The sequence below is a fragment of the Paramisgurnus dabryanus genome, chromosome 9, assembly GCF_030506205.2.
Source record: "Paramisgurnus dabryanus chromosome 9, PD_genome_1.1, whole genome shotgun sequence".
NCBI classification, from domain to species: domain Eukaryota; kingdom Metazoa; phylum Chordata; class Actinopteri; order Cypriniformes; family Cobitidae; genus Paramisgurnus; species Paramisgurnus dabryanus.
Window position 1 is genome coordinate 33,759,619 of NC_133345.1, and position 23,423 is coordinate 33,783,041.

At 34.2% G+C, this 23,423-nt stretch overlaps 1 protein-coding gene across 1 annotated transcript; it reads right to left on the reverse strand.

Annotated features, from left to right (window-relative positions):
* Positions 1–3,471: 3,471 nt before the first annotated feature.
* zdhhc7 (zDHHC palmitoyltransferase 7) lies at positions 3,472–13,645 on the reverse strand. The gene is made up of 8 exons (XM_065257879.2): positions 13,470–13,645; positions 12,350–12,435; positions 9,813–10,106; positions 9,594–9,718; positions 8,300–8,396; positions 5,484–5,565; positions 5,206–5,336; positions 3,472–4,409 (listed from the first exon to the last, which is right to left on the reverse strand). Exons 3-8 carry the CDS (start codon positions 10,098–10,100, stop codon positions 4,230–4,232), a joined length of 903 nt encoding a protein of 300 aa, XP_065113951.1. The 5' UTR covers positions 10,101–10,106; positions 12,350–12,435; positions 13,470–13,645; the 3' UTR covers positions 3,472–4,229.
* Positions 13,646–23,423: the final 9,778 nt, after the last annotated feature.

Below are 23,423 nucleotides of genomic sequence, written 5' to 3' on the forward strand. Positions count from 1 at the left end.
GTGTGAATTGCAACCATTGGCTCAGTCCTACCCATCGCTTTTGAAACGCATAGAGAAGCTACGGTAGCCACCACCAGAAAAACAAGTCATCGACGGAGACAACTCAGTAGAAAAGGTTTGTCCGTTTAGGGCTTCTGTAGAAACATGGCGGCACAAAATGGAGACTTTAACGTAAGAGGACCCTTGGTGTACGTAGATAAAAACATCTAATTCTAAGGTAATATAAACATAACAGGTCATTTAAAAAAAAGTCTTTATACACCATTGATAATATAGTTTTGCATTTTTGTCAAGAGATCCTTAAAAATGACACACTGCACCTTTAAGGACATAACTGGTCAAAATGTTTCAATAGCTTTTAAATCTAATGACTTTATTATGTAAAAGAATTTTACATCATAACTTAATGACACATGATGTAAGTATCAGAAGAATATTTGCTTCTACATTTATTACAGACATAACTTTATAACATTTGCTTTCTGGTTGTAAACCCTGTACGTTCAGATGATTGAAGATTTTCACATTGTTGACAACATTATGGCCACGGGTACCACGCTGATCGTGTGATTACGCTTGTTTGAAAATCTAAGAAATCTGATGGCATATAAAGTGTGCATGAACAATTCCTAATGTTATAATCTTAAAAGGGAGAGAGTCAAAAACCCTCTGCTTGTACAATCAGTTTTATGGTCAAGTAATATCTAAAATCACGAGTCTAAATAGAAGTGAAAATACTGTCGTCGTACAATAGCACATAATGCAAAACAGATGTCTTATGCAAAAAAACACAAACGTCCCTCTGATACTACAAAAAAAAACAAGGTATAAAAAGAATGAGATAACATATTTCTTCTTAAACCAAATGCCAATCTACAGGGATTGCATATAGTTCATAGTATTACCTTATAGGAGATAAATAACTCGGATTTACAAAACTTGACAAATTACACCAAGCCAGTCTAATCATTTCTGCATTGCTTTTATAGCCTATGTTTCCAGTCATACATCTACTAGTGTCACAAAGAGATCTCTTTTTAATGAACATTGGCACATAAAATAATTGTAATATAAATAAAATGCCAGAAATGAAAGTTTATGGTAGAGCAATGCACTGATTAAAATATTACCTAAAGTTGTGTTTTATTTATGATCTGGGCTCTCATTTATAAAGTGTTTATATGCACAAAACGGGCCAGTTCCCACGCAAGGTTGTTATATAAAATAAACAAACTTGAATGGGTTTGAAAGGTGGGATCTGAGGATGATTCACATACGCACACTTGCAGGTGATCTGTGAGTTATAAAGGGAACATGCTTTGTTTTTTAAGTCTATCTTTTTTGCCGTTTGCCATCTTTTGGCTTTTGTGCGTATGTAGACTTTAATTAAGGATCCTACACACATAAATGAGACCCCGGTATCATAAATAGTAACGGTTCAGAACTTCAGGTTTTAAACTCATCCACAAAGACAAAACATCACCAGATATTCAAATTAATGCTTGAAAACACATGACAGTATTGTAAACATAACATCCACAAGGGTTAATACACATTTGCTTTGATTGTTTAAATGATGTGCTAGCACAAATCCTCTTATAAACCCATCTCCATCGTTCTGTTAAATAGTTCTCATGCATTATTATTATTCTCTCATATTGCAATTTTTCCCTAACAAACTACTATTTCAATCATATCTCACAAAACCAGCTCATATTTCACACCAAAAGCAAAAGGAGGAAACTAAATGTTAAAACAAAGCCTACTGTTATGAAACTAATCCCGGTTTGCAATTCAAAATGACCTGCTGAATACTGCTCACGAGCGACTAACCTTTCTTGTTAAACCTTCCCACGACTCTAACCAAACCCACCTGAAGCAGTCAGTTAAGAAAGTTTCACATTATGATACCAAGTATACGTATGATTGCATTGCAGTAAAGAGAAAAATATTGGGCTTCATTCTCATCTCGCAAAATAACATTTTGTGCTTTTGTTTTTGGGGTGAAATATGACGTGTTTTTGTCAACAGGTTTTGAGTAAGAGGTTGAAACCCTGCCAAACTAGTTCCAGCTTTATTACATAAAAACATCTTAGTGGTCACTATGAGATGAATCTCTAAGATAAAAGCTTAATAAAACCTTGATAGTCAGCCTGGATGAATTGTGCAACATGTTTGTTTCTTATATGATGAGCTCAAATGGTTAAACATCTCACATGTCCGTCGACATCACCTCATTTTACTGCCTCGCTGTTGGTTTATAATGGACACATTAACTACAGCTCAGTATTACAGGCCTGATGTGGACATACTGTCAGTACATGATGATGTGATTTGTCTTTATTCCTTTCATGGTCAGTAAATATACTGTAGTTTCATCTAACCAAGCATTTGTGGTACTGACATTCATTTGAAGACGACGAAATGAGGTTCTCCTACAATAATAATGTGCTATGATTATACTAGCTTTGATGCCAGCTGCGGGCTCTTAATACCTAACAGGGTGAATCTCAAGGCTGTCCGAGGTTTATTTTTGATCCCAAAGTTAGGAGAAATTAAGAAAAAGTGTTGAACCAAAGAACCGAAAACTCAGATCATTAAGAGTTTTTTGGCATTTTGACACTACTTTCATGACATTGATGTACTTTGTGCTGCCAAATTCTCATAAGAGTATTAAGACAAAAATAAAATCAATATTCTATAAAATTTTCATCAAAACATACAAATTTAAACATCAATGGCACTCAAAAAAAAAAAAAAAGTAAAATTGTTCTCAGTACAAAAATCAAAAAATTCTTAAATCAACCAAAATATGCATTATCTTGATGCACAAAATGACCTAAAAAAAAAACTAAGTGTGGTTTTTAGACAAAAATATCAAATTGAAGTGAATTTGTGCTTAAAACAAGCAAAACAAATTGCCAAAGGAGTGAGAAAAAAAAACATGTCACAACAGTTTACATTTTTCTTACTCCATTGGCATATTAATTACTTTTTTTGCTTGTTTTAAGCACAAATTAACTTACAATTGATATTTTTTTGTCTAAAAACTAGATTTAGGTAATTTTGCACATCAAGAAAATCTTTATTTAAGATTTTTTAAATATTTGTACTGAAAACTTTTTGCTGTGTTTTTGCATTGCAGTCGACTACTACACTGCAAAAAATTATTTTCAAGAAAAAAATTCTTAGTATTTTTACTGAAAACAAGACAAAAATATCTAAAAATGCTTAAATTAAGATGTTTTTTTTTGATGATCAAAACGACCCAAGAAAATAAGTCTAGTTTTTAGACCAAAAATATAAAAAAATAGCAAACAAATCTGCCAATGGGGTAAGCAAAAAAAAAACTTTAACATTCTTCTTAAACACTAAATTCAAGAAAAATTTGTTTACCCCATTGGCAGATTTGTTTGTTGTTTTATGCACAAAATCACTTAAATTTGATATTTTTGGTCTAAAAACTAGACTTATTTTCTTGGGTCGTTTTGCTCATCAAGAAAATTCATCTTAATTTAAGAATTTTTTATATATTTTTACTAAAAAACAAGACAAAAATACATTTTTTTTCTTAAAAATCATTTTTTTGCAGTCTAGAATAATTTTGCAATGTTAACAATGCAAAAGACATCCTAATGGTCTTAAAGAGCCTCTCTTGACTTATTCTCTTTTGATTTGGGGGTAAAATCTGACCCTTAACATTTAAATGTTACTAAGAGATTCACCCAATTTACGTTAATTTTGGCAAACACATTCCCTTGCAAATTTCTGTTTGGTTTAAGATCTACCATCGCTTGTTAACATCTCAAATAGTGTCTCTGTTTATAGATTACTTGTTAAACAAAGCTACTATGTTTCTACAATTCAGCAAGACATAATAACATGATTTATGATTTCTTTTGATATTGACATTCTTCTAACGTTTCATATTTCCAAGTTTGTTTCGCTCATCAACCAAAAGCTGTCCACTTAAAAATATTAAATCCATGAGTGATGCACGTTCATGAAGACAATGTGAGCATAACACGATCCGTCTTACGAGGTAATAACGTGTGGGCACAGACGGGCCGTGTCTGAATTGTATCCTCAAACTGTTCCAGGGGCAACGTCACTTATATTTTACAGGTTTAGGTTGAAGTACCATCAATCCTGCAACAGCATTAAGGGTATACTCCTGTCAGCGAGTTTAAAAGCGTACAAGCGCCCCTTTTATAGACAGCATTCCTCCCTCAAACAGAAAACTCTGCCCCGCTCTTTCGAGCGCGGACCATGAGCAGGCGTCGGAGGCGGAGTCCAGTGAAAGGATTAAACCACAGCAAAGAAGGCGGGCCGCCGAAAACGATCTTCATTCCCTCCCATCGCACACGCCGCTCCCACGTGGGCTTTTCATTCTTCAACCTCTCGATTTCCTGTGCGGGTCAAGCAGAAAACGTAAAGTTACTGTTAACATGGTCTGTAGGTCCAAACAGAACATCTGGAATCTACACTCACCTAAAGGATTATTAGGAACACCATACTAATACTGTGTTTGACCCCCTTTCGCCTTCAGAACTGCCTTAATTCTACATGGCATTGATTCAATAAGGTGCTGAAAGCATTTTTTAGAAATGTTGGCCCATATTAATAGGATAGCATCTTGCAGTTGATAGAGATTTGTGGGATGCACATCCAGGGCACGAAGCTCCCGTTCCACCACATCCCAAAGATGCTCTATTGGGTTGATATCTGGTGACTGTGGGGGCCATTTTAGTACAGTGAACTCATTGTCAGTTCAAGAAACCAATTTGAAATGATTCCAGCTATCAGAGGATGTGTACATGGTGGTCATAAAGTCTTGGACATGGTCAGAAACAATGCTCAGGTAGGCCGTGGCATTTAAAAGATGCCCAATTGGCACTAAGGAGCCTAAAGTGTGCCAAGTAAAACATACCACACACCACTTAACCATTACATTACAGGAAAAATATCAAAACTCTTTGCTTACTTTTTGTGCGATGCTAATGGTCTAATTAGATTCAATGGATTATGCTAAGCTATGCTAAAAGTGGTACTGCCAGACCCGGAAATCGGCTGAATGAATTCCAGAACAGTAAGACTCAAATGTTTATCTATAGGGGAGCTCGAAATTGAGCCTTAACCGTACATTAATGTTGTCCCGTTTATTCAGTAATGATACCAGTAACAGGGTGAGAGAAGTAAACTCACCGTCTCATCATTACAGATGGAGTGAATCTGAGTACCAAACATCACAGCGGTGAAGGTGAGAAACAGCAGTGCTTCCAAACACAAGAAAATCATCAGCATCACAGCCACAGGTGGAGAAAAATCACTGCACTCTACAACACAAAGAGACATTAACAAATACTTCTTGTTATCTTGAGCCAAAAGTGGCCACTGACACATCATCAAAGTTGCGCAATTGACCTCATATGAGATGACATCATATTCCCGTAAAACATAAATCTCAGACATCCATTACTTACCATTCCACTGGACTTTAACACAGGTGAAGAAGTGGAAACCACTGAGACAGAGCGCATGCAAAGAAATGGTGGCAATGTACATCTGAGAGCAAAAAAAGACAAATATTACTTTCAATTTAAATCAAATCAAATCAAAACCCAGTATGTTCAAATTTGCATTGCTTTTGGTTCTGATCTTGTAAAATACCAGGGGTGGTTGAGAATAAATCAATAACCAGTGTAACTTATAATTATCCAGTAAAAAAGCAACAATAATAATATTAATTATATGGATAATAGCCAAATAATAACTTCACTAATATTCATTAGCATAACTGTGAGCTGTTTACAGTTAAAGGATAATACTCTGAATTACGACACGATTATGACAAACATCATAGTTGATATTGTAACGGTGGTTATTATTTATGATTAATAGATTTTAAATTGACGTTTTATAACTTTCTGTGTAGCAGCTACATGGTAAATTATAAATAATATAATGACATTAAAACAAAATAATATAATAAATAATCATGGGAGTTGTGTTGTGAACATCTGATTCACCACTGTATTTGGTGCCCAAACAAACGTGCTGCCGAAACACAGAAATGTGCACAAAATACTTTTGGCTGATATGTTATTGTCTCACCCGTAATTGTATTGTAACCCCGATTAGTTTTTCGATTAATTGTGCAGCACCTAGTTTGCACAGTGCAAAGGTCATGGATTTAATCCTAAGGATACACTACATATGCTGAATAAAATGTATTGCTCAAATGCAGTGTAAGTTGCTTTGGCCAAATACATCAATGTATATGTAAACAAAAGTTTGGCACACTGATAAACAATTTCGAGATGGTCCCCAACCCCTCCCACTTTATATACTTTGCTCCGCCAAATGAATCAGTATATTTGCATTGTTGCAGCCTGCAGTTAGTTGCAAATGTGTTCACCTACGTTTGCTCTTATCAATTTAAATGTACGTTTGATTTATAATATAGTCGAGAAAGATTCATAATTTAGTAAGTCATGATCACAGTTAGGTGTAAGGGGAGGTCAGGGGCACGTTCCCAACAAGGTGATATCACTGAAGGGATTTATTTGCGACCCGGTTGGCTGTACATTATCCCACTTATTACACGGCTATTCATATAGGAGTAAATATAAAAACACAATTTGATATCTTTTATTAGCAAATTTTTAAGAAAAGTAAACCTTCTGTGAGGGAAACCTGTTTCCTAATGGCTGTAAGCAAAGACGCGTTAAAACAAGTTAAAAGTCCATATAAGATAAACATTCATTTTATTAATTTCTAAATAAAATGCCATATATGTGAATAACTATGCATATTTATACTGTATACATTCATAGGTTTTAAACTGCATGTGGTAAGATTACACGTACCTTGCAAAAAAATATTTTCAATAAAAAAAATCTTAGTATTTTTGTCTTGTTTTCAGTAAAAAATATCTTAAAACCCCTAAATTAAGATGCTTTTTCTTGATGAGCAAAATGACAAAAAAAAGGCTAGTTTTTAGACCAAAAATATAAAATTTAAGTGATTTTGTGCATAAAACAAGCAAAAAAATCTGCCAATGGGGTAAGCACATTTTTCTTGAATTTAGTGTTTAAGAAAAATGTTCAAGATTTTTTGCTTACCCCATTGACAGATTTTTTTGCTTGTTTTATGCACAAAATCACTTAAATTTGATATTTTTGTTCTAAAAACTAGACTTATTGTCTTGGGTCGCTTTTCTCATCAAGTAAAAGCATCTTGATTTAAGAATTTTTAGATATTTTTACTGAAAACAAGGCAAAAATACTAAGATTTTTTTTTTTTTTGAAAATAATTTTTTGCAGTGTAGTACAAAAATGTTTTACTCCAAAACATCATAGCAAAAAGTGTATTTTTGTCTTGTTTTCAGTAAAAATATCTTAAAACTCTTAAATTAAGATGCTTTTTCTTGATGAGCAAAACTAAAAAAAAAGGCTAGTTTTTAGACAAAATATATTAAATTTAACTCTTTCCCCGCCATTGACGAGATATCTCGTCAATTAAGAGAAAACGCTTCCCCGCCAATGACGAGATTTTCCGTCTTTCCGCAATACCGCTATAATCCACCAGGTGGCGCCCTTCCGCAACTTTTTAAAACCGGAAGTATTGCCCTATGGCAAGCTGCTGCATGTCCGTGTCTGTTTTAAAGATCGCTCTGAATGGGATCTGTATGAAAAGTCCGTCATAAAAATGGAATTATCTCTGCTTTTTGCTCAAAATATGGGGTTTTTGCAAAAACCTACCCATATTCAAAAGCTGATTGCAAAAGAACCACTAAAGGTAGGATGAAACGGTTTTTTTTTGTTTGAAAGCAGAGGGTCTGTTCTTTCATTTGGTATATTGTATGTTTATATACTTAAAGAAGAACATTTTCTGGAAGGCATAAAACTTTGGTGAAAATCATGAAAAACGCTGGCGCTGGCTGGCAACTTTTTTTAAAAACGCTGGCGGTGAAAGAGTTAAGTGATTTTTCTGCAAATGGGGAAAGCAAAAAATCTTGAAAATTTTTCTTAAACACTAAATTCAAGAAAAGTTCAAGAAAAATTTGCTTACCCCATTGGCAGATTTTTTTTTGCTTGTTTTATGCACAAAATCACTTTAAAACTAGAGTTATTTTCTTGGGTCGTTTTGCTCATCAAGAAAAAGCATCTTAATTTAAGAATTTTTCAATATGTTTACTGAAAACAAGACAAAAATACTAAGAATTTTTTTTCTTGAAAATATTTTTTTGCAATGTAATAGCACAGTAACACCAGTATTTGGTTACTGAATCACTTACAGTGAAGAGGACGAAGAATCGCTGGTTGTTTTCACCCACACAGTTGTTGACCCACGGACAGTGATGATCCATCTTCCTGATGCATCTTTTACAGATACTACAACAACAAACAAACATTCAGTCCAGATCCATCAGAAGAGGAAATAATAAACATCTATGGAGTCACTGAGGAATGCAAATGACTTGATAAGAATACATTATATAAAACAAGAATATAAGAATATAAAGTGCTGCAGGGATGACATATTTTTGTAGGCAAAACCCGGAAGCGAGTTAGCATTTTAGCCCTTTAGGTTCCATCGTCCTGAAGTCAGTGGGGTTTTGGTTAAATGTCTTACATAAGTTCTTGGGATAACAAAAGCCCAAGACATTTTAATGCTTTATTTGACGACATGAAACACATTTAATATTAAAATTATTTGGGATGACATAAGGGTGAGTAAATGATCATTTTCTGGTGAACTTCTTCCTTTTACTATCATATTAAAGGGAGGGGGGGTAACGGTATAGAATATAATCTTTATTGAATACATTGAATAGTATTGCATGCATTTTGACTTATTAAAATTGTAATCACTAATGCTAAACAAATGCAAGGTGTCAAAAAAGTAGTTGAGCGAGTGACAGAGTATTTCTGGGCCAAACTCATGCCTTCTCTTTCCTACAAGTTTTGGAAGTTTTTGGGTACCCGTGTTACATATCAGTGACCCCATATTCCTTTTATGGGCACAATGGCATGATAGAAAAAGTGGATGTAAGGAGAAGAAAGCCTTTTTCCTAGCTTTTCAAGTAAACCCGGCCTTTTGGAAACAATGAATGTAATAGTTTTGCGTCCTTGTTTGTTTAACACTGGATTTCGTTAAAATGGGGCGGTCCCAACCGGGTTATGAGTCACAGGCGGTAAGTAAAACTGCATCAAATGTCTGTTTTGTTGGCAATCGGTGTGTAAGTGCATATAATGTGAACAACACAAACATGTAGTGAATCATAAGTTATCCAGAGATAGTGGGATAATGTTTTGTGTGTTGCTTGCTCGTGACTTGGTCCTCCCGATGGACGCCTTTGGGATTTCGTGCTTTTCCGGAAAACAATCACTAGAGCTGATCTGTCTTTTATAAATCTGATCAAACTAAAGACTCTTTAGAGATATGAAGGATGTAATACTTTAAGCAGATTTTAAAAGGGAGAAAATACTGTAAATGCGTTCAGTACGATGACGACACATTCAAATTATTGATCAAAAAAGGAAACGGCTCCGTATTATTTGATTCTCTTTTAGCTTGTATGTTATTACCTGCAGTGATGAGCTCGCTCTGGTTTAATGCTGCAGCATTTGGGACATTTATAGATGACCTCACCCGGCTTCAGCTGCAAACTCTCCATGTATTCTTTAGTGGCGTTACCCTTAGGAACAGCTCCCTAAAAATATCCATATAAGGAATCAATATTAAATAAGAATGAATCAAACTTTCTGACCTTTCCAATACTTGATAATAAAAGAAAGCTGGCGCACCGGATCTGTTAGCATGGTGCGCAGGTGTGACGTCAGTGCCAGCACGGCTAGGAAGTTGAAGGCCACGCCGTTGATGAGAGAGTACCAGAAGCTTTTGGAAGGGAGCAGCATGACAAAATTCACCACAAACTCGGCGTACATCACCAGGGACCAAGTCATGAAGGCGCACACCATCCCACAGCTGTCCTGAATGAACCAGACGCGGTCGGACACCACCTCCTCTTCTCCTCCGCTGATAAGAGGCTGATGCTGCTCCACATCCCTCAACCGATGTCCTGAAGACTGCATTCTGACCTAAAGAGACAGAGAGAAAGAGAAATAAAGTTTGGTAATAATGTTTAGTAAGTAAATCTATCCCACCAGATGAAAATCTTTAAGAAAAATAACAGCATTATCAGCAATAAAAGTTAGGCTTGGCTTAACAACACCAGTACACTGCAAAAAAAATTTCAAGAAAACATTTTCTTAGTATTTTTGTCTTGTTTTCAGTAAAAATATCTGAAAATTCTTAAGTTAATATGTTTTTTCTTGATGAGCAAAACGACACAAGAAAATAAGTCAAAAAATTGTTATTAGACCAAAAATATCAAATTCAAAAAAATCTGCCAATGGGGTAAGCAAAAAAAATCTTGAACATTTTTCTTAAACACTAAATTCAAGAAAAATTCAAGTAAAATTTGTTTAATCCCATTGGCAGATTTTTTTGCTTGTTTTATGCACAAAATCACTTAAAGGAACAGTATGTAAGAAATTTATATCAATTAATCATAAAATGGCCCTGATATGTCACTAGACATGAAGAAATCATTTTCATTTCAAATACTTATATCACTGATAACAGTGGTCTGGCCAGGATATTGTCATTTAAAAAGTGCAGTTGCAGCCCTCAACTGATGTTTATGTTGTCATTTTGTGTATTGGCCACCAGCTGTGTGATTGCAGTACCAGTTTTAGCCACAAGTTTTGTGATTGCAATACCAGTTTTGGCCACAATCTTACATACTGTTCCTTTAAATTTGATATTTTTGGTCTAAAAACTAGACTTATTTTCTTGGGTCGTTTTGCTCATCAAGAAAAAGCATCTTAATTTAAGAAATCTTAAAATTCTTGAAAATCATTTTTTGCAGTGTAAGGTTCACTCCATACAGCAAAAAAATACATTTCTTGGCCAAAAAAAAAACACTGCAAAAAATGACTTTCTTACTTAGTATTTTTGTCTTGTTTTCAGTAGAAATATCTAAAAAAATCTAAAAAATGTTGTTTTAAAAAGTTTTGTTTAAAAGTTCACTGCAAAAATTATTTTCAAGAAAAACTTTTCTTAGTATTTTTTGTCTTGTTTTCAGTAAAAATATCTAAAAATTCTTAAATTAAGATGCATTTTCTTGATGAGCAAATCGACCAAAGAAAAAAAGTCTAGTTTTAAGACCAAAAACATCAAATTTAAGTGATTTTGTGCATAAAACAAGCTAAAAATTCTGCCAATGGGGTAAGCAAATTTTTCTTGAATTCAGTGTTTAAGAAAAATTTTCACGATTTTTTTGCTTACCCCATTAGCAGATTTTTTGCTTACCCCAAAACTACACTTATTTTCTTAGGTCATTTTGCTCATTAAGAAAAAGCATCTTAATTTAAGAATTTTTAGATATTTTTACTGAAACCAAGAAAGTCAGAAAGTCATTTTTTTGCAGTGTATGATCTAAATATATTTTAAATACATTTTGTAGAAAGTAAAGCCTAATTAAATATATTTTTGAATTTAAAAAAAATTGTGTGTTTCATATTTTAAATCCTTTAAAATATATTTATTTTTAAAATATATTTCAAAATATACAAAAAATGGCCAATAATACATTTTTGTAAACATATTCCACAATATATTTCAGCAAATGTAATTCTTGGCCATTTTTCGAAATATATTTAAAATATATATTATGGGACTATCCAAAACCATATAAACACACAGTGGGTGTTAAGTTAACCATTATCTCTAGTGGTCTTCCTGTTTATGAAACTGGGCACAAGTTTCTACTTTGGGTTTGTGCTGAAACTCATTTGCATAGAGACGCATTGAGATGCAAATCATTCAGAAAACAAAAACCAAACAGCTCTCTAAAAACAGACGTGTGTGATTGCTAAAAAACTGACATTGTGGTCTCAAACGGTGATAAGCAGACAATGCAAAACTGATATTTTTCACAGACAATATTGCAACTTCTTCAGCTATAACTATTTTTTTATGCAGTAACCGTGCTGTGGTTTCCTATGCAAAAGCTGTTGTTATGATGGTGTTGTTATATGTGGTTGCCAGAAACTTCTAGGTGATCACCAGCATATAGGTTACTGGATCAAGCCAAAAAGCACATGCATTATATTCCGGTGCATGCATAGATTAGACTCATCATCAATCTATTTAATTCAATAGACAGTTAAAAGTAACAGCACAGATCTCATTAAAGGTATCAGTCGAGTTGGCAGCACAAACCTGCTCATGGTTTAATACTTATGATGAGGGATTGGTCAAATATGAATCGACTCACCGTGTAAAATGACCCTCACAGTGACATCATCTTAAACCCTGTAGGGTCTAAACTTAAAGGCATCCACAGTCTGGTTCCTGCAGAAACTACACAAAGATTCATGTTAAAAAGGCTTATCAGCTGTTCATGCTTGGTCATGTTTCCGGTCTAATAATAATAACCATTATTTCCTTTTTTACTAAATCTAATCTGAGCCTTACAAAATGACACATGAATGATCTGATAAGCGGCACCTTATCATGAATATTAATAATAAAGGAAAAGCATTTGACTATGTCTAAGTTAAATATAACCAAACTGAACTTTGCATTATTGATAAAAACAGATTTGCATTTCACACTGTGTTCAACCTTGAGTTAACCTCAGGTCTTCAAGTGATAACACTGACTTGATATTACTATAACGTGTTAAATATAGAAGACAACCCAGGCTTAACCATGAGTTAAACAAACATAGGTTTACATCTGTTATAGTATGTACAGTACATGTGTTTGTAATTATGAACTTACAATTGAGCATAAAATAGTTAAATGAAGAAAAACTAGTAATGTAGCAGTTATAGATCAGTAACTATTAGTTTGTTATTGTGTTGATATCGGTCAGCTGTAAATGAATAAATTATGTATAAAAAGATAAATATTTGCACTAAATATCTCAAAATTGCATGCTTTAGCTTTTTACACCCGCAAAGAATGAATAAACATAACACAAACTCCTTCTTATTCAAAAATAAACATCTGAAGTCTCACTGACTGTCCTGCTATGAAGAAATGTGTTTTGATTTCACAGATTAAAAAATATTAACAAATTAACGTCATTGATAACAAAATACATATAAATACGTCTAACGTTAGTCTTGATTAAGAGAATAGCATGACTTCCACATAACAACACATTGATTTGTGTGTTTAGTCACGACCTTAATCTAAAACACAATCTGCTCATTAAATACACAACTAGCTTCTATTATAACTCTTATTTTATTAATAAACCATTTGGCTATAGGGATCGTGTCAGTGATTCAATGAAACACATTTAAATCCGTCTGATAAATCGCAGCCATACAAACGTGAAGATGATTTACTTTCTATCGAGATCCAAAGCTTCTTCGTCTACTTACCGCCTCCAGAATCTAATTTTATCCACAGACTGTGATTTCCAGATGAGCGATAAACATTTAAGAAATAATTTCATGTAAATGATTGTATGGGTGTTAAATAATAATGAGGGTTACAGACACTTCCGGGGTCCAGCGCGATCATCTCTACTGCTTCTGCTGTGTGATGAGCGACAGGCCCGGACATACGCCGCCTCACCTCTGACCCCTACAGGCGGCTCACGGAACTGCAGCGCTCGGGGAGATGCCTAATTTAATAAAGACATCCAGAGAGCTCGCAAATGTCTTTTACTCTGAGGAAAACACTTGGGCTGCTCTTATTTTACTTAGAAAAATATAGATTTCTTATAGAAAATATAAATAATTGATTATTATAACAAATGGTTTGGGAGAAGCACAATCTAATAGGCTATGTTACAGTTCTATAGCACCTGTTGAAATTATAACATATATTTTCCCTTTTGATTTCTTTATGTTTGGCAAAATAAATTAAATCAATCAATCCAGAAGATAGCAAGCAAGCTAAAATATTTACTTTGAATTGGTCGTTACAGTTTAACAAACTGGATTTTGTAGTTACATGCAACTAAAAAGAGTATTTGATGCATTTTGTATACCCCTACCCTGTAAATTTTTTTTAAAGAGATAATTCACCCAAAAATGTTAAAGTGCACCTATTTCATTGCTAAAAACAACGTTATTTTGTGTATTTGGTATAATACAGTGTGTTTGCGTGGTTTATGGTTAAAAACACATTATTTTCGTGCATTTTTGTAGCTCCAGATTTTACTCTCTTCCTGAAACGCACAGATTAGAAAAGCTCAGTGTCCTAGATTGGCAAGCCAATCTGTATGTTGTGACTGGTCTGAATACCTCTGACGTCAGCCGGAAATGTGACGCTCCTTACCATGTTTGAAAGATTTGCTCACAATGCAATGCTAACAGGAGTTAACTTAGTGAGTCCAAGGGGAGGAATTATGATAATGTCGGTCTTGTCTACATCACCAATCCCAGGAAGTAAACTGTTACCTACAATCCGTGTGTTTGTTGTAGTCCAAGAAAAGAGATTTAAGTTGGAGACGATAACTTGTGTCATCGTTTACTTTGGGGTTTGTACCTTTTGTACCTTATAAACACTTACACACCAAAAAAATTGTAAAATTATGAATCGTACAATAGTTGATTTCGACACTTTTTCAGAGTTTATAGCTCCACACACATCAGCGTTAAATGAACACTTTTAAGAGTTAAATTTTGTGAGGTTTTAGCTCAAAATACCTCACAGATAATTTATTATAGCATCTTAAGATTACCACTTTGTAGGTGCAGGCAAAAATGTGCCTGTTTTAGGTGTGTCCTTTATAATGCATGCAAACACTTATCGCAGTGATGGTATTAAATGAAACAACAAAATTGATGTAAATGCAGAGATGGTGATAGAGAGGATAAAGTTACAGATTCCATTACAGGAGCATTAAACAATTAAAGTAGCCTAAATTAACGTTCAACCTGCAGGACAAAGGAAAAGGAAGACTTAAATGTATGGGCAGAATGTTATTACATCACTAAGGAGTTAGGTTAACACTAGAATGATTAGTAAAATTCAACTTAACACTGAAATTTTAACTCTTCAATTTTTACTTCTAACCATTGACTTCCATAGGAAAAACAAATACGATGGATTTCAATGGGCACCATCAACTGGCTACCCAGTCTCACAAAGTTTCGTGATATAGTCACGTATTTTTTTGATTCTTTTTTCGTGCTATTATCACGAAATTTCGTGTTTTTTCGTGATCGTTTTCGTGTGATTATCACGTATTGGTTACTCAACTGCTTTTTCCTATTTTTAAACCATTGACGCTTCGGTTTAGGGTTAGATTTGGTGCTTGCATTAGAATGTCACTTTATATATTGGTTTATACTATTTTTTCTGATTTATTTTTTTATATGTCGCCTGGCGTTAGGGTTAGAGTTGGGTTTGGTTAGGGATGTCATTTTATGTAAATCTAACCCTAAACCGAAGCGACAATGGTAAGAAAATAGGACAAAACAGTTGAGTAACCAATACGTGATAATCACACGAAAACAGGAATTCGTTACACGATCACGAAAAAACACGAAATTTCGTGATAATAGCACGAAAAAAGAATAAAAAAAATACGTGACTATATCAACTGTGTGCTTACCATCATTTATCAAAATATCTTCTTCATCATTTATCAAAATACTTCAATAAAAATTTTTTCCTACTATGGAGGTCTTTATTTTGACAGAATTTAAATTTTTGGGTGATCTATCCTTTTAACACACATATGAGCCTTTTTTTAACCAATATGCACCACAGGGTGGCGCTATAAATCTCCATCATCCAACATTTTTATGAAATCATATAAAACGTCACTGTAAAAAGCATCTAATCACTGAAAATATAATTGATTTCTTGATGTTTATTATTATAATGCTTTCATGGCTTCATGTGTTTTCTCTACATCATATTTTTTACAATGCTAAACGAGGCTGATTATCTAGACATCTCAATAAAGATTTGCCTTCAAACCCTTCATGTTCTCCCTAAAAATCCTGAACAGTTTATCCACTGTGTTTATCCAGCAATTCCGGCAGTCTGCTCAAAATAAATAAATAAAACCAGCCACACACACCAGCAATACTCTAAAGCAGATTAAAGGCTGAACGGTGCGTGCAGGAGCTCTTTCTGTTTCCCAGACTGCCTGTGTGCTCAGAAACATTTGGCCTATGTTTGACCAGACAGGGTGAGCAGCTTGGCTTAAGACAACATGATCCACACTGTGCATTTCCAATAAAGCAAAGCTCATTCAGCTTATGGATATATGCATGTAAACAGACATTCATTTGTTTAAAACAGACCGTGATATATTAGCTACAAGCTTGTATGTAATAACAAAACAGCACAGCTTTAGCTTTCAGGTCCAGCAGTTTAATTTATTATCGCGAGATGTGTTTCATTTTTGCTATGAATAATTTGAGTTCTCTTGTGTAATGTAACACATCATGTTTTCCTTTAATCCTTGTACATTGTTCAAATGCACTACTCTTTCATTATGTTCAGGATGAAAACATCCACTAAATAAAAATGCACGCATGCACACAAAAACACACACACACGAAATAATAAGCTGTTACTTGTTCTCCATATACAAGCCAGAAACTAAGCTTTGTTTTTGCAAAGGCGTTTCTAAAGGTTTAATGGTTCCACCTGGTGATCAACAGTTAAAATTACAAATGGTACCTCTTCACAACAGGGAAAACCATCAACAATCAAGAATGCATGATTATATGGTGTCATGGCTCTGCAATCAAAAAATGTCGTTGTAATGGAAGTCAATGAGGCAAAAACAGCCATGAACAGTAAATGACGGGAAAAAAATCAGTGCATCAAAGCCAATGTTATTACTTATCTTGGACATGCCCAAGGCGGTGATAAAAGGTAAACAAATCAGTCCACAATCACTTTTTATATTGAAAATCAGTCATTTTGTGTGTTTTCCCCAAATCAGTGACATATTTATATATGTCAATATAAGATTTGTCACCAAAAATCATTCCGTTTGCTGAAACACAGAGAAAGTTGTGGCCAAATGAAGACTCAAAAGTCTCTAACATAACATAAGGGTTAAATTAATATTTAAGATATTAAAGGATGAGGCCAATGACTCATTGCATAATGATGCTAACATACTTCTGGAGTTTTCACTATTTGGGCTACACAGACTGTTTTATTTAGTTTTTTATGAATTACAGATTGAAAGAAAAATCCACCACTAAAAATTACTAAATTTTAAAGTGGATTTCTGTGGCATTTTGTTAAATGTTGCATTGTCTCAAAGCATCTTAACACAAACAAAGAAAACACAGAAAACAGGAAAAACATTAAATATGTAGAATACATGTACATAACCACAATGACTTTAATTATACTTTCATCTATTGCAAACAATACAAACCTTAAATATTTCTGCATTTTCTTACAAAGGTTACAGATGCATTTGTTTTCAAAGATCTCTTTGCCTGTCATAAGTTTAAATTGAATTGCTGAAAAGAGGGAGGGCTAGAAAACCTGAGCTTTTCACTTTCACCTCAAGTTCTCAGCTATCAGCAGGTGAAGATGTGACCGGATTAGTGTTAAAGCTGACACTGACAGATGCCCTGCATGCCTCCCCTTACAATGATCCCATTTAATTTGAAGCCATGATCCATCAGAGGTGAATTATGAAGTGCTGGTGTCAGATGATCTCAGTATGAAGAAAAACCATATAGTCCAAAACGAATGCACATGTGGAGACAAACAGACTCGCGTTTTATTATAACAGTAAGTCAGGGGAAGTGATGGAAATGTGAATTACTGGTTATATCAGGTCAGGTATTGCGTGTGTGACGGCACTGGGAGCTACACAGTCTCTGAATTTCTGGAGTGGGGCATCAATAATTCAATAAACAAGACGAGCTTTCTTTTACTCAGTTTTTTTGTCTGGCTGGTCTGCAGTTTTAGCTTTTCTTCATAGCCTGCTGATAAAACCCTCATCTCTTTTTAATGTCTACTCAACTCAGAAACTAAATAAGGCCCATGTTCACATCTCTGCAAAGTTTTATACTGCATGCATGGATATTAAACAAAACTCTTAAAATGAAGTTTATTTTAAAATATAGCCTAATAATTTATTTTAAAGTTCATGTCATCTACACATTTGTTAAAATGTGCATTTAGCAATATATATATATATCCCACAATGCAATGCACAAGGCTTGACCTTTCATTTTAGGTTTGTAGTTATTAGTAAATATTAATAAATTATAAAAAAAAAAAAAAAGATTTCACATGCATTCACTTACTGGCCCTAACAGGCCTTCATCAGGATGCCAGGGTGCCATTTATCCTTATTTTCAAAACCATGTGCCGAATAATCTGCATCCATGTCATGCGCTCAACGGGTCCAGAAGAAGACTGGGAAAAGAAAAGAGCTACTTCCATTAAAAGGGGCATTAGGAAGCATTATAGTGTTAATCCAGAGGCCCTTAGTACCCTGGTAATCTGGATTACAGCATGTGCAGATCATCGGGGTGATCCATCCACCAAAGACCAACCTTACACTGCATTAGCATCCCCACTTGCTTCACTTCCAGATTTCCATACCATATACATTTATATCTAATGTACATTAAAGACTACAAGAACAAATGCTCACATCGGTAAGAATAAGACAACTGTTATGATATAGCATAATAACATAATTGTGGGTAGCATACACTGTAAAACATTTCTGTAGAAATTACAGTTTAACTGGCAACTAGCTGCCGGTAACTTACTGTAGATTTTACATTTATGCTATTTACTGGCAACAGTTTGTTCAAAGTTAAATGAACATGAAACATTTTCAGTCTTTATCTACTACAGTAAGTAACTGGCAACCAGCTGCATAATTACAGCTAATTTTTAACAGTGTTAAAGTGCAGATAATTTGTCACCCCGAAGCAAAAAAACACACATAAGTCACATGGGTATGTTTGTAGCCATACATTCAAATTTATAGATTTTTATGCCAAAAAATCATTAGGATATTAAGTAAAGAATATGTTTCATAAAGATATTTTGTCAATTTCTTACCGTAGATATATCAAAAATGTATTTATCATTGGTAATATGAGTTGCTAAGAACTTCATTTGGACAACTTTAAAAGCGATTTTCTCAATATTTAGATTTTTGCCCCCCTCTAGATTTTCAAATATATTTACAAAAATATTGCCCTATAAGAAACCATATGGAAAGCCTATTTATTTATTATTCAATATGCATAAATCTCAATAAACGCATAAATCTCAATTATGACTGGTTTTGTGGTCCAGGGTCATATTTGGTTTTTGAAAAATGTGATGAGAAATATTTTATCTCATATTGAAATATTCACTGCAAATTTGTATCAAAACCTCAGCATGATGTGAAACATTGTTGAGATCATTGAGATAAATTTGAATTCAGTCAGTTCTCTGTCCATTAAGAAATCTCATAGATCATATGTTTCGCTTTTAATCATGCATTTTTGTTGCATTAGACATTTATAATTTAAATCCCATAGGGCTGGGCCGATACCACTTTTTCATGTCTGATACTGATGTCGATACCACAACCTTGAGTATCTATCAATAACTAAACCAATCCAATACCATCCCTATCACCCTTTTAATCAATTAAGCTGCAAATAACACAGTGCAACTTTGTGCAAATTCATGTTGCTCAGCAAGTCATGCTTTACCCCAAGTTGCCATGATAAGGTCTGTGTTGGTATTGGATTTCCAGACTTCTACAATATTCGATCCGGCCAGTTTCGCCAATATCGGACCAATATCGATACTAAATATCGGATCGGCCCACCCCTAAAATCTATGCAGGATATAAATCCATCCATTATCATGTTCACAGAAAAAGTAAAGCATTACAGTACTTCCAATACAGACATCATGACTGGAAATCTGCTGGACATTCATGGACTCATTTGCCCCTTTACGGCTAAGAGCTTGTGTGCTCTGAATGTGTTTCAGATTACCACTCCATCTACAGGAAAAGAGCCATTAAACATCAAGCAACCATAAAAGATTTTTGATTGTATATCAGTTTCATGCATGATTACCTCAATAGCTCAGCCTCTTGAAATGTGGTCACAACACAAGGAATTGAATTTGAAACGGCATTTTAAAACAACACGTATCAAATCATCAATAGATGACTGTCAACATTAGGCTTGAAAAACAAACAAATATATTCATGTTTATTTCTCAGGGTATATTTATTTATATTTCTGCAACATTTTATTAAGCATTTTGCATAAATTATTTGTTATACTGCTATATCTTCACATTGGCAACCTGTAACATCTAACTGAGTTTGTAACAAAGCTGCTGGCAGATTGTGCTAGCTTGAGAAATTGAATTTTTCATTTGTACCAGATGGGCGAGTTTTAATTGCATTTGTGCTGCAAGGTTACCAAACAGTTAATCTCTCTGTTATGCTCTTTTCTAAAATCCTGGTAAAAAAGCATATCTCTAGAGAGAAAGATAATTGAGAGATAGACAGCACAAATGAGTTTCAGGGCTCTATCATACACCCGGCGCACAATGCGTGACACAAGTGTCTTCTGCTAGTTTCATCCCGGCGCAATGATCATTTTCACATTTAGTGCCACGTTGTTTAAATAGCAAATGCATTTCATTCTGATTTAAAAACGAGGTGTGTTCAGGCGCATTGTTTGGTGCGTTGCTCTTTTGAGGCAACTAAAATAGACTACGCTATTGACCAACTAAAACCTGCTCTAAAATCTATGGCGCAATATTGTTTTTGTTATTTAATGAGCGCTTTAGAAATATACACCTATAAATGAGACAACAACGCGGGTTTGCTTTTCACACAGTTTTTTAGTTTACAAAGTCCGTCATCTAAATAGGGATTAGACATAGCGCCAGCGCAACTGTCTTTTAAAGGGGATGAGAGCTGAGACTCTCATTGGTTTATTGCACGTTACGCCCAAAACACACCCATTACTCATTAAAAGAATAGGAACAACCCTTTTCGACTGTGCGCTCTGGGCACAAACCATTTTTCCTGTCGTTAAATTAGCAAAAGTGGATTAGGATACACCCATTTAGACCGTACCCTTAGATGTTAAAATAGGGCCCATAATTTCAGCAAACCACCATTATGGTGATCAGTATTTGCATTTCATTTGCTCATTTGCTTATTAATGGACACACCCAAAACGGCACATTTTTGCTTACACCTACAAAGTGGCAATTAACATGAATAAATTAACTATATGGTATTCTAAGCTAAAACGTCACATATGTACTCTGGGGACACCAAAGATTTAATTTTTTAAGTCATGATATGTCCCCTTTAAGTCTCCTTTATCTTTAAGACTTTTCCTAATTAATTTACCAAGGAATTTACATGAAATGCATAAAAGATTACCATGGTACAATTGTTTAACAGTGGTAAACATTGTACTGTCTTGTTAGTGTTCTTCTATTGCTTATTTGGCCTATGTTTGAAAAATACTGATAATTAAATCTAAATGAAATCCCTGGCGTTGGCATACAGCACTATTAGATACAGCTGGCTCAGGCAACGGTCTGCAGGGACCTGCTGTTTTTTACTCCTTGGGGATAACGGTTGGAATGGTATATCCTATTCTGCATGCACACAGCAGGTTAATGTGAAGCTCTTTTACCCTATGTGGAGCAAACTCTACGGGGTCTCTCAGCAGGTGTAGTCTCAGACATATCATGGATCTTATTGTACAGTAAAAAAATATGCAACATCAACAACCTGTACCGGTATACAAGATACTATTATTACAAACTTAAATGTCATGTCAAACCTAAATAGTGGCAGATATGTTAATTGTTACTTCGTAGCAGCGCTTTATTCATTTTGAGCTATAATTGCAGTCAAAGTCCACGGGGAGCATCTCGTTTAAAGTTAAGTTATGCTCCTGTCTGAGATCCTGTTTGCAGCCTTCCTAGATTCCTCACCATTACACAGCCATGACTTTGCGTGTGCACTTTAGGGGGTTATCTGAAAAACAAAATCAATATTTACTCCTTATTAATGCATGACTAATCTTTTGTTCAAATATATTTGGCATTCTCAACTCCACATGGTCTCTCCGGCAAAACTCACCTTATGGTCTGTTTAAATATTGTGTAGTGCACTGTGCACTTTAAGTGCCTTTTAATAAAGCGTTTTATATATATATATATAAATGTAGCACATGTATCATAAATGTGCGGCATGCAGTTTTGGATTAAAACATCAGCCGAATCCATAAGCATAATGCCAAAGTCTTGGTTTGATTTAAAAGGACTGTATATTATTACATGTATATCTTGAAAGCACTGTAAATTACTTATATGTATAAACCATCTGTTACTAGTGAAATGTGACTGAAGTGGAACGAAATCATTCAATATCATATGTCAATGCACACGTAGTGATAAATAAGACATGCATGCAGAGCAAGACATCTACTCCATCTGTCTCTGGTTTCAAGTGTCTGTCTGTTGATGAGGCTCAATCTGGTATAAGATGTTTTGAAATGAGATGCTTTTGCCAATAACACATGGTTGAGTGGTTGCTAGTGGTGATTAAGTGAATGTGACCCAAATGAAAAACAAAGCCTTGTTGTTTAACAGAAAAACACTGCTGGAGATATTAAACATAGCCCAAAAATATACAAAAATATCGAATGAATCATTCAGAAAAATGTTGTATCTTTATTTCAACAAACTATTTTTAATATGTCATAATTATAAATTACATGATCATTAAATAATTTTTTAGACACAAACTCTTTATCACACGTATTCAGTCAATAAATTTTTTCAGCGCCAATCTTTTTTCATTCTATACACCAACAGATAATGAGTATCTTATGTCATATTGGTATTTGTCTAACATCATAGAGTATAAAAATGACTTTCTTACTTAATATTTTTGTCTTGTTTTCAAATATCAAAAAATTCTTAGATCCAGATGTATTTTCTTGATGAGTAAAAAGAACCTAAGAAAAGACAAAACATATCAAATCTAAGTCAATTTGTGCTTAAAACAAGCAAAAAATCTGCAAATGGGGTGAGAAATTCACTCAATTAAACTAATTACGCTGCAAAAAATTATTTTAAAGTAAAAACATTCTAAGTATTTTTGTCTTTTTTCAGTAAAAATATCTAAAAATTCTTAAATTAAGATGCATTTTCTTCATGAGCAAAGCGACCCAAGAAAATAAGTCCAGTTTATAGACAAAAAATATGAAATTTAAGTGCTTTTGTGCATAAAACAAGCAAAAAAATCTGCCAATGGGGTAAGCAAAAAAATCTTGAAAATTTTTCTTAAACACTAAATTCAAGAAAAATTCAAGAAAAATTTG

Bases quoted from the DNA above. Each gene is read 5' to 3' on its own strand.
- zdhhc7 (XM_065257879.2), bottom strand. From the start codon at position 10,100: ATGCAGTCTTCAGGACATCGGTTGAGGGATGTGGAGCAGCATCAGCCT. The intron at 5,566-8,299 runs GTAAGTGATTCA...TTTTGCTCTCAG, and splicing joins GATTCTTCGTCCTCTTCACT to ATGTACATTGCCACCATTTC. The intron at 5,337-5,483 runs GTAAGTAATGGA...TTTGTGTTGTAG, and splicing joins TGTTAAAGTCCAGTGGAATG to AGTGCAGTGATTTTTCTCCA.